Source organism: Rattus norvegicus, chromosome 7 (genome assembly GCF_036323735.1).
Source record: "Rattus norvegicus strain BN/NHsdMcwi chromosome 7, GRCr8, whole genome shotgun sequence".
In the NCBI taxonomy this organism is placed as follows: Eukaryota; Metazoa; Chordata; class Mammalia; order Rodentia; family Muridae; genus Rattus; species Rattus norvegicus.
In genome coordinates this window covers 57,362,978-57,375,266 of record NC_086025.1, presented here as the reverse complement: position 1 = coordinate 57,375,266, position 12,289 = coordinate 57,362,978, and the positions used below count along the sequence as shown (strand labels likewise).

Below are 12,289 nucleotides of genomic sequence, written 5' to 3'. Positions count from 1 at the left end.
TGTACCTCTTGGGGTACTCTTCTTGTGAATTTTCTAGAGACCCAGTAGACCATCTGGTTAGCATTTCACTTACGTGAGCTTTTGAAGTCCTTCTTTTTCAGTCTCCTCCTCATCATGGTTCCTCGTGGACTAGTAGAGTAGAGGCTTCGAGGTAAAGTCCCCATGTTCAGGGAACTCAGGCTGTACGCACTCATAGAGGTAGGAGAGGACGAGGACACCATAGCCGCTGTAAGAGAGCAAAGACTTGGCACGGAGCGGTCCTAGGTATGGCCTGAGCCTGCCACCCCTTGCCACCCAGCAACAACCCAAAGACACATCACACAGTCACGATTAGTTAGTATCCCACACCCAGACACAGACCAAGCCCAGAGCTTTAGAGTTTTAGAGTCACGAGTTCTGAGGATAAGGATCCTCCACAGCCTATGGCTACACACAGACTATGCGTTTTGCTTCAGGCAAAAAAGAAATAAAGATTAGAACAAATTTCTCCATTAAAAGCTTAAGACATCAGGCACACAATGTCCTTTTTGGAGTATTTTCTGACATGGATGTCATAAGTGATTCACATACACAAAGATCTGAGACCACCATACTCCAAGTTCTGAGTTGTCCCCTGAGCTGCGTGGAAAGGCTTCTGAACTTTGACACGTTTTTCTTCCTTTATAGTTTCTGTGGTGCTGGGGATTGGACTCGGGGCCTCACACACGCAAGGCAAGCCATCTGTCATTAAGCAATATCCCCATGCCTTCCGTCCGTCCGTCTGTTTACAGGGACGAATGCTTCCCAACAGAAAAAGACAGATACCAGAAACAATGGGGTGTTAGTACAAAGAGAGCCACAGTGACAACAGACAGCAGCCAACACCCGTGGAGCCGAAGATGCAGTGAATTAGGGGGAGAAGGCATGAGAAGGACAGAATCAAATGGAGGAGAAAGCGTGGAACATTACGAGGGCTGTTTGGAGTAAGCGCTTTCGGAAAAGCCAGGGCTGGTACTCGGCAATGGTCTGGGTGGTGCGGGTTATGGTGATGGTTGGTATGAACGCTGCACTGGCTGCTGGCCCAGGGATCCCAGGGAAGCTGTCTGTCGCTCCTCTGAATTTTCACTGCCCATGTGGCGTGATGATGAGAGATAAGGAAGACAAGGAGCAAAAACAAAACAGAAGAAAAAAAAGAAGGAAAAAAAAAGAAGAAAAAGTAACTGAATTGCACAAATTAAGAAAAAGAAAAAAAAATCGTTAACAAAAATGAAAGCTGCTACCAAGGAGGTGGGGGCGGGGGTGGGGGCGGGGGTGGGGGCGGGGGTGGGGGCGGGGGTGGGGGCGGGGGTGGGGGCGGGGGTGGGGGAATCTTCTTGACGTCGCTCTCTTCTTAGCGGTCAGCAAGAGATGATTCACAGTAGCCTTGGAGACTTTCATCTCCCCGGGGATACCTCGTGTTTTTCCCAGTCCATCTTTCCTCTGTTTAAGATGACTATTGAATCAATTTCTAATCTCCCCCTGCGCTTCACTGCAAACATTAAAAAACATTTTTTTTTTTTTTTTGGAAACTTAAAAGTCATCCTCATAAAGATCTATGGCACACGATTAGTAATTAAAGCTTTGCAAATCTTGGTCAGTTAGGAACCCTTCGTCAGAGATAAAGAGGAGATGGGATAGTAAATCATGCCGGCTTGTGATGCCAGTCCCGCCGCACGATTTATTGCCCTGCTGTTTTAATTACACTGCCATCCATCCATCGTGTGCACTCGGTTTTCCTCAACAATAAACGGTTGCAATCATCTGCCCCTATCAGAACCTTTTCTCTTCCCTGACTAAAAAGGAGAAAAGTCTCAATATATTTTATGATTTTCAAAAAAACGTTTACATGTGAAACATTTAGTTTAAGATATTTATGTTATTATATTTCATTAATGTTGCACAAAATTGTAATGAGTTTAACTTCAAAGTTTTGGTATCTATGTTTATAAAAAAGAAAGTATATCATGTTCCCATTCTAAATTTGCTGTTATTAAGATTTGCCTTTTTGGGGTGAGGATGTAGCGTGATTGGTATAGTGCTCTCGTAGTTTATAGGGACCTTAGGCTTGGTATTCAGTGTGCATAAACCAGGCCCAGCGACACATGCCTATATTCCCAGAACTTAGGAAGTAGAGGCAGAAGAACTAGACGCTTAAAGTTATCACAGACTACCCAACCTGGGCTATTATGAGACCCGATCTTTTTAAATGTTTAATTTTAAACTCTATTATTAAAATGTTGCAAATAAAAATAGCCAGGCCCTGAAATTTAACCAGAACAAAAAGACTTTACCTTCAAAACAAGGAAAAATTAAATTTCTATCAGTTCCGGCATTCTGGAGAATGACTAATATTATATCCTTGTTACCATATCTGATAGGGACGATACTATACCTGATAGGGACCTTGTCACTGAATGATCTCAGAAGCATTGAAAACAGTCATGGCTTTGATTTGCTTTTATGATTCTAGCGTTAAGAATCTGAGTGGCAGTAGTCACTCACACAAAGGCATTGAAAGCTTTGCATGCATGCAAATGAGTGTTCTCTAGGTAAGGGAGGGCACCCCCAGCCCTTCTCATCCTCAAAGACCCTAGCATAGACGGACCTCCTGGTGTGAGGCTGACCTGGGCCTTCCTCACTTGCCTTTGTGTTTCCCCTGCTCTTTGACCTGCCCAGCTATGCAGCCTCTCAGCCTCACTGTCCTCACAGTCAATGGATCACAGAAGCATCTCTCCTGCTGTGGGAGTTGTGCACACACAATGTAGAGCATGGTGCTACTTCACAGAGTACAGGCAGATGAGCCATGAGCTGCAGCATTGACCCTCTCTATTGTTCCATCTGCTTGCCAACAATAAGCATCTTTAGAAGAAATAGGTCTGCTCTTGGTCAACAGATTTCCCTCCCTCGACACTCTGGTTTTAGAAGCCTTATAGAAATTCTATAAAAGCAACCATTTGTACAGCCACTGTAGTCTAGAATAGAATTGGGCCTCTCTTCCTGCAGGAGTAGCTGGTTTGCATTTCCTATGTCTATGGACTGAGTCTCAGCTACCATCGCCTCCTAGATTACTGCACTACAGCCACAATAGCCTTCTGATTCACATCTGGTACATCTGCTTTCCAGTATCCATAACACGTCTAGGGGAAGCTTTTATTTAATCATTTATTTTATTTATTTACATTCCAACTATTTCCCCCCTCAGCCCCCCTCTCACAGTTCCTCATCTCATTCCTCCTCCCCCTTACCTCCAAGAGAATGCTTCCTCCCCTGTCTCTCCATCCTCTTTCCCTGGGGCATCAAGTCTTTTGAGGGTTAGGCACATCTTCTCCTGCTCAGGCCAGGCCAGGCAGTCCTCTGCTAAGATGTGCCAGGGTGGGGGTGGGGGTGGGGGGCTTGGATCAGCCCATGTATGCTGCCTGGTTGGTAGCTCTTTCTCTGGTACTTCCTATGAGTCTGGGTTAGTTGGGACTACTGGTCAACCTATGAGATTGCCTTCACCTTCAGATCCTTCAGTCCTTCCCCTAATTCCTCCAAAGGGGTCCCTGACTTTAGTCCAATGGTTGGGTGTGAGTATCTTCATCTGTCTCAGTGAGCCACTGGTAGAGCCTCTCAGAGGACAGCCATGTAGGCTCCCGTATATGTTCATTCGTGGCACCCCTGTGTCCATGGCTTCTGCTGCAAGGAGAATTGGACAGTCTCTTATCTCTACTTTTTGTTTGTTTGTTTGTTTTGTTTTGGATCATTCACTGTGGATCTCTTTCAGCTACACAGGTCTTATGCCTCTTAGAACAAGCCAGCTACCTTTCTACCTTCTGCCATCCAATGGCCACCTCCACTGATTGTATGGCTGGCTCCTTCTCATCATTTATGCCTTGGTTCTGGTGTTATCTCTACCGAAGAACTACCGCTGACTTTACTGGTTGGAGTGGTTGTCAATGTCTTGCTATCTCATTAAACTGTCTGTACCCTGCATATCCCTTGTCATTGTCTAAATCGGCCTTACTATACAATGCACGTTAACTGTCTCTTTATACCAGAATGTATGTTCTCTAATAGAGATTTCTACTTGTCTTGCTTCCTAGAGACTTGAACTTTACCCTGGACATAATGGTTGATGCTTGCATGGCAATACCTTTGTCCTTGAGATAAAGGAGTATTTTAGGCAAGACATTGGTAGTTTTTTTTTTCTTCTTTATTATTCTTGTTTTACTTTGTGACACATAAGAAACCTTGTAGCAAGATGCAGTTAGTGCTGGGTCCAGCTAATCTACAATTATGGCCACTCTATTGTCCTCTTAACAAAGTGTTGTCTGTGTTTCTAACGAAGCCAAAGTTAGAGTGAATGGACTTCAGAATTCCACACCCACCTCAGCTCTTTGCTGAATACTTTGAAAACTGAGCATTTATTAGAACTGTCAAGCCAAATTAATGAAGCCATAAGGAAGATATTGCTGACTGGCTATTGTGAGCTTATCCCCATGCCTGTTACGAGCAGGTGAATTGGAGGTCATAAACTTCCCCTTGAACTGAAACTATTATCAGGGACTAAGTCTTTAAACACAGAGTGATTATGGGGTAAGATGATACAGATGATGCTGACAGCTGGATTCATGATTGATGAAGGCCTTTTGCGAAGGGCCCTTTAAAACTGACATAGGCGGTCGGAGAGCACAGTGAATGCCCCCTTTGAATGTATACTCCAAATCTCTTATGCTTTAGAGTAGTCTACTTGACAGTTATATATTAAGTATCCCAGGAAATTAATAGTAAGATGTTGCAGTTTGGGCCTGCGGTCTACCCTCACTGTGCTATTCCTGAATCCCAGATGCTACCTGCTTTGAATGTGTCACAGATGCTGCTGCTTAAGGTATTCTGATGAGGTGGGCATTACTGTAACCCACACTTTACAGATAAAGAACTTCGGGTACAGAAAAGTCGGGAAGCTTTCTTTTTTTTTTTTTTTTTTTTTGGTTCTTTTTTTCGGAGCTGGGGACCGAACCCAGGGCCTTGCGCTTCCTAGGCAAGCGCTCTACCACTGAGCTAAATCCCCAGCCATCGGGAAGCTTTCTTAAGGTTCTAAGGTACCAGAAGAACTCTTTGGATACCCAGCCCACTGCCGCCATGTGTCACTGCCTCTTCAGATAGAAGCTCCAGAAGCCCTTGCTCCAGATGGGAAAACAAGCAGAAGCTACAGTGTTTCCCACACCGTGACTGAGCCGTGGCACCACCGAGCTGTGGCACCACCGAGCTGTGGCACCACCGAGCTGTGGCACTCCTGCTACAGTCTCAGACACTTATGCCATCTAAGGCACTGCTTCTGTTTTCCTAATTGTGTTCTCTTGCCTTGCCAGGATGTCTGAGAGAATGGCTGGTCTGGTGGTTGTCCCTGGAGATCACAGAATGGAATAGTCTCCTGCTTTGAACACATTACGGCTAGTGACCCTGGCCTCAGGGACTTTCCTGGAGCCCCGTTTCCTTCCTCTGAGTTTATGTCCCCTAAAGACCTGCAGTAGGACAGTTTCCAACCTCAATAAAAAACAATATTCTTTATATTGTGGTGCTGGGGATGTGACGTAAGCCTTGGGCATGCTTCCTTTGGTAAGCATGCTCCCTCCGAGCTACTCAGCTATCCCTGAAAAGGCCGCCGGGACCAGTGTGGTGAACACTATAGTTTATAGGGAAAGGCATAGTGGATCTCGGGTGTTGACTTGGCTCATCCTTTCCACACTGGTCTGGAATCACAGTGGTGAGTGCTTTGTTGTCAGCCACTCTGGAAAACTTTGAATCTTCATATTTCCACGAGACGAGAGACACAGTGCCCAGGCACTGCTGACCGGAAAAAGCCATCAGAACTTACAGTGTGAAACAGTGGTAAAAATACGAGAGACTTCAGTAATACAAAAATAGAAGTGTGAGAATTGCCAAGCAGTCCCACTTTCTCTCTTAATCATGTTCCCTCAGGACTAAGATATAATTATGTTTAAGTGCCACTATTTATTTCTTTTAGAGAGCCTGCTTTTAATGTAAAAATAAGGGAGACGCTAATGTGCTAAATAAGGAAGACAGCCAGCCCTAGACTGTCAGCCTCCTACCTTACAAATATAAATGACGTCAGGGGTTCCAGGAAAAGAAAAATAATGCGTTGTTGCTCCATCCAGCTCAGCATATAAATTCTTCAACTTTTTAAATTATCTTGGCAGGTAAAAATATTTAATATTTCATAAGCTAGGAACTATTTGAACTATTTAGGATCTGCATGCAGGGAAAATAGAGTAAAATAATAAGGTTGTTAAAGGAAAAAAATGGTAGTGTTTTGAAAGGGTATGCTCACACATTTCTGATTTCCTGACACCAGACGTGAGCCACGTCTTCTCCAAAGAGCGCAGTGCACAGTCTTAAAGCTTCTTTGCCTCGTGTCTTCCTATACACTGAGAAGATGCACACACGGTTTTAGACATCTCCCGGCTCAGCTGGCGCAGGAAGGACCTGGGGGCTTTGGTTGAGGCCTGTGTGCATCCCCACTGGCTTCAGCATCCTACAGCTCCTTGGTACCCCAATTCTACTGTGCTGATTTCCAATCCTAAGCTGGTATGCGGCATCATTTCCTCACGCCCGAGTGTCAAATTAAAATCTGATAAGGGCAACTTGGTACTGGAGATTACCATTAGCTCCAGGGCTGTCTGAGCTCCATTTAATTAAAAAGGTTGCATCCAGCTGACTCATTCAGTATGAAAATTATTTCATCCCTCTTTCTGTCCCCCCCCCCCTGTAGAGGAGTGCAGTGCTTTTCAGAAGGTGAGAAGCACAATGTAAATGACCTTCCCACAAGCAAAATTCCACCGCTAGAAAACCTGGGGCTGTTGCTAATTGTAGAAAAGCACTGTTCCTCTGTCAGTCTAGCCAACACTAGGGAGCTGCCTGCTTCCTAGGCTGGAAAGCTTGCAGGGGCATGCGGTTTAAGAAATAGGTGGGGAATGGAATTGGAACAGATTCCACCAGCTGCTTGGACTTCATGGTTCAAAGTCTTGTGTTTGTGCCAGCCAGGTTTGGTTTAAGATGCCCAAGTGGGTGGTTCTATACACTGGGAAAAGTTTATCTGCACACTGAAAGGCAGCGAGAGTGCAGATGTCCTCAGTCAACTCTCTTTACTGCAATGAGTCTACTGCCTCATTCTCCCTGGCCCAGAGAGTGCGCTCATTGTCTTGGGGGAGGGGAGGTAGATATTCTGGCAAATAGACAAAAACAGTGAAATCAACTTTTCCTATAATAGTCTCTCCCTGATGAATATTTAATGGATCTGTTGTTAATATGAATTTGCCTTATTTTATTTTAGGATAGTAAAAACCAATTCATTCAGAGATGGTGGGAGAGGCTTACAAAGGTTAATGCTATCTGGGTCCTTGGCAAGGCACATCTCTCTGGCCTCCTCACTACACCGGGTGTTTTTAGTTTTATGGTGTGTGTGTGTGTGTGTGTGTGTGTGTGTGTGTGTGTGTGTGTGTGTGTGTGTGTTTTAATGCTTGCTTTCATGGTTCTTTATAGTGACTCAAAATTCAGTATGACCGTCACGACGTCAACTCATTTTCCTTCTCACAATACTCAATTTACAGCAAAGTTTAAACAAACAAATCAAAACCTTCTAGCCTAAACTTTCAATTTCAGGATTTCTTTCTTGTGTTCTGGAGTTTCCAGTTATGATCCATGCTTGCGACAAGGTACTCTGAAGATGGCAGGGTAAAGAGGCCTAGGCTAGCGATATGGTACAGGATCTTGTCTTCCTAACTCTCTGGAGGAAGAAGACTGCAAGAGCAAGAGAAACAGAAAGATCTATAAGGCACCGCTCACCATGGTCAGGTCCCTTCAGGGCCAGGCGGGTCTGATGGTGTGGGAGAATCTCCAGCTTGACCTGGTCAGTGGTGTTGGCCAGGAACTGGGTTGCTTCTGCGAGGGTACAGTACTCCATGCTCGTGCCGTCGATGGAGAGGATGTGGTCTCCCACATGTAGCGCCCCGCACCTATGGAAAGGAGAAACCACATCATCAAAAATCTCTCTTCCAGAACGAGACTTTCATGTTCTCTTTAGAGTCTTATGCAATTATCACCAACTTAAAAAATTTAATGGTAATGGGAAATATAACCTGTTATATTTTAGGCATGTTGGGTCTGAATTGAAATATAAAATCTTGTGGAAAATGCTGAAAAAAATGTGGACAAACGATTTTCTTATTCTCTCCTCCTTAGAGATATTTTGTCCTTAATCATTTTGGGGTGGGGATGTTAAATATTAAGGGGAGACAGGCAAGATGGGCTTGAAGAAGAGAACTGTTTTCCATGATTCTGTTCTCTCACTTTTTTTTCTCCTAGGCTCTTAAGTCACAATTATGAGCTGTGAGTCACTCAGAGCCTTGAGATGTGACTTGCTGAACTGGCCTAAGGTCCTGTGTATGAAGACGATGGAGAGGTTCAGTTCCTACTGTCTTGGAATCTTTTAATAGAGGATTCCAGTTTACCAACTCTTTATTATTGGGCTCAGTTTTGTTAGTCTGGAGTCAAATATTCATTAACACAAAATATGAATTATGCAGGAGTCAAGAGTATTCAGACATGGGGAGTAGGGGAAGAGTTAGGGACAGGGGTCTGGCTGCTACACCTTGCTTAACTCAAGCCATCTGCTGGCTATTGGGTGAATTGAGGAAAGCAGTCAGTAGATGGGCAGCTCCTTAAACTGGTTGCCCACTGCAGAATGGAAAACAAAACAAAACAAAACAAAACAAAACAAAACAGAAGCAGACAGCTAAAGCACCCTATACCACTGAGCTGGAGAATGCCTCTGCATCAGTGGCCACCATTGTGAATAACCACAGGGAGGGAGGCAAACTACTGAACTGTAGACATCCAGTGTTTAGGTTGCTGTGGGTCACTGGGCCACAGGAGAGAGGCAGTCAGGGCAGAGGGAGGAGGAGGGGGGAAGGAAGGGAAGGATGAGAGGGGAAGGAGGAGACTGGAAACATATGGAGTGGAACAGGAGGTCTGTATGAGAACTCTCATGGTGAGAATCTACTTATCAAGGCAAAAACATTTCAAAATGCCCCTTCTGTCTGGAAAGAGTATTCCATGCTGGTTTATACAGGACACTTTGGGAATGGGAAGTAGAGGTTTCCTTACTGGGAACTGTAAACCATTCTGTGGAAAAGCAGTCTTTTGCCTCACTCACATTTACCTTAACAATGTAAAATATGAATCAGGGAAATAAATTCCATTTTTATTGTGACACCGTAACAATGTTTAAGAGACTCCTGGCAGAAGGTTGTATAAAACCATTAAGATTAACAAACTATGATAATATCAGGCTTGTCTTTAAAAATCACATTATTTTAAGGATATTGTATTATCCCCTTTTCCAAAAAAGGAGTAATATTTTCTGATGACAGGATTTAATTGTTAACGATGCAGAAAAAAAAAAAAACATGAGCTCTCTGAATAGAATTTAATAAAGCTCAGTTCATTTGCCCCTAGTCAAGGACAGGAACTTCTTTTTCTGAGGGACACAGTAAGTAAATGCATTTGTTCGTTTTTTTCTACTGGTAATGGCCACACCAAATGTCTGGAGTGACATTTCATCACGGGGTGACTGATCGGGTAGTTACAATCTTAAGTTTCAAACAGTAAATTGTTTTCTTATGTGAAATTCGTAGTAACTGTCAACAAGACTCTCTCTCTCTCTGTCTCTGTCTCTGTCTCTGTCTCTCTCTGTCTCTCTCTGTCTCTCTCTCTCGATCTCTGCGTATGTGTGTAAAAGCAAGTGTACATACTATATAAGTATTCATATTAGATGAAAGTGTGAAAGTGTATGTATGACACTTTTTTAAGCACACACACAGCGCTGATAAGCAGACACTTGCTGTGACACTCACCTGTCCGCAATGCTTGCAGATTTGATTTTGTCTATGACGATGACTTGTTTGTTACAGCACACGGAGGTAGTTAGTGCAACCCCAAGGCTTGCACCGGGAGTTTTGGCAACTTCAACTAGTAGTGGCCCGGATGCTGTTGCTACAGAATCTGTTGAAGGATACATTTCAGAAAAAGGATAAACCACTAAACAAACCAAACGATAAAGACTGTTTACTCTGATGCTAGTTTTCTGTTATATTCCCACTGCCAGAGGGTACCTTCTTCATTCAGCCGCCATAGTATTTGCATTTCTGGAATTAGATTTTAGTCTTCATGCTAATTAAGATAATATCTCACTTTGCTCTCTTCACTGCTTGGAACAATGCCTGGAATATCTTAGATTTTTTTTCTTTAAAATCAATTAATTTAATACATAACCAGAATTTACTATGTATGTATTATAATTATGTGTATTGATTCATGGGGGTAGGGGGCAGATGGATAAATGGAAGATTAAATTGATGGGTGGGGTAGATGGAGAAAGGATGGATGGAAAACAGGAGAGATAGGGATGATAGATGATGATAGATAAATGGTAGATAGGTATGATAGGTAGATAGATGATAGATTATAGAGAGATGATAGATGATATATAGAGGTGATAGATAGATGCTAGCTAAGACAGAGAATAAAGGTAGATGACATCTCTGACTCACCAAATAGTAGGCATACTGGATGTAATATATAAACATGTAAGACCTGAATTAGGGTTGTCTCCCTCTCAGGAGTGACTGACTGTATTTGGTTTATTTGGGGCTTAAAATACTATTTCAACTTCTACTCATCTTTGCAAAAACTGATATAAACATCAAGACCTGATTGTAGGAGCTCTGTCCAATTCCTGGTCTGGTCTGGTCCTTTTCATATGTGCTCCTGCAGCCGTATTATTCCTTTTGCTATAGCACACACCTCCCAGTGCGTGGTGATCACATGTCTTTGCTCATTGCCTGACTGTAAGCCAATTGGGAAGGCAGAAGCTATGTCTTGTCAACCACCATGTTTTCAGGGCCCAGCATAGTGATTAGGACTGGATGTATGTGGTTAGAGGCTGTTAAATTAATAAAAAGTAAAATATCTTCTTTGGCACCATCCTTTAATTCCAGCACTCAGGAGGCAGAGGCAGGTAAATCTCTGAGTTTAAGGACAGCTTGGTCTACAGAGTGAGTTCCAGGTCATCCAGGGATATACAATGAGATTGCCACTGTCCCGCCGTCCCTAAAGTCTTTGACATCCTTTAAAGCATGGAAGAGGCTGATAATAACATTGGAAAGAGCCCCAGGAATAGATTGGAAAATTTAATGATAAGTTTTACAATATTTGGATCATGGTATCTTATACAAGTTACTAAGGCTTCCAATGCCCAACAACTTTCCTATACATTGACACTTTCCTTAAGTGCTCTTATTGTTGATATTTTCTGGCCTCAAGCATTCAGGAGCATCTCATTATATTGGCCAAACTGCATATTGGTGGATGGCTTTGTCGGGCTTGCTGGGGCTCTGTGTTTGACATTTTACTAATCAGTTTGCTACTCTCCGTCACCACACCTTCGTCATCAAGGCATGGCTCAGAGACTGTGAAGTGGAAAATCTGTATTGCTGTGACTGAAGTCCAGGGACTACACACTGACTGGAAAGTTTCTGTGTGGCAGCTGACTTCAGTGTGAGATGAAATAGGTATCTTTTAAATCAGGCGAAGGCCTATGTCAGATCCCAGTCTTGATGCACCTCAGTTTCCTTTCATGTTGATGTGGCAAAACACCCTGACAAAATCAATTTAAGGGATAGAGGGTTTACTTAAGCTCATGGTTTAAAGTCAAAGCACCAGTTTGACTCAGCTTAGTCACATTACATTCACAATCAGCAGAGGAGCATACTGCTACTGTTAAGCTCTCTTTCTCAGTGCACAGTCTAGTATCCCAGCCAGCCGAATGGTGCCACCCAGAGTGGATGGTGGGCAATTTCTTTCTTTAACCATCCGTGTAGCTGCCCAATACATCCATGAACAAAGTGACTTCACTGGTAAAGACTGATGTTACACATAGTCTCAACAGCATGGATTTTCAACCAAGGCTGACCTGCTGTATCTGATGCTGAGTGCCAAATATAGATACTAAGACTGTTGATCTCAGCATCAGAGAGCAACACTGACCTCATGAAATGGCCAGAATGACTAGCCATGTAGTTGGGAGTTTGATTTAACTGGACTACTTTTATCGTGGAAAGGACAATGAGTTGTCCTTCTGGGTTAGAAAATAATTCTGGTTATATATTTATCTTTTTTGAACAAAATGCTTCTGTCAAACTATCATTCATGG

The 12,289-nt window shown here is 43.3% G+C and overlaps 1 protein-coding gene across 19 annotated transcripts in view; it reads right to left on the bottom strand.

The window, feature by feature from the left end:
- Grip1 (glutamate receptor interacting protein 1) overlaps positions 1 to 12,289 on the bottom strand; it is a 657,377-nt gene that overhangs the window by 102,611 nt on the left and 542,477 nt on the right. For 11 of the 19 annotated variants that reach the window (XR_005486730.2, XM_039079960.2, XM_039079965.2 and 8 more), the window contains 4 exon segments: positions 9,933 to 10,080; positions 7,864 to 8,033; positions 949 to 1,104; positions 74 to 226 (listed from right to left, as the gene is read on the bottom strand). Coding sequence is in view for 18 of the 19 variants with exons in the window: in XM_039079960.2 (XP_038935888.1) it covers positions 74 to 226; positions 949 to 1,104; positions 7,864 to 8,033; positions 9,933 to 10,080 (627 nt within the window). In the remaining variant the exon portion in view is untranslated. 19 annotated transcript variants of the gene reach the window in all.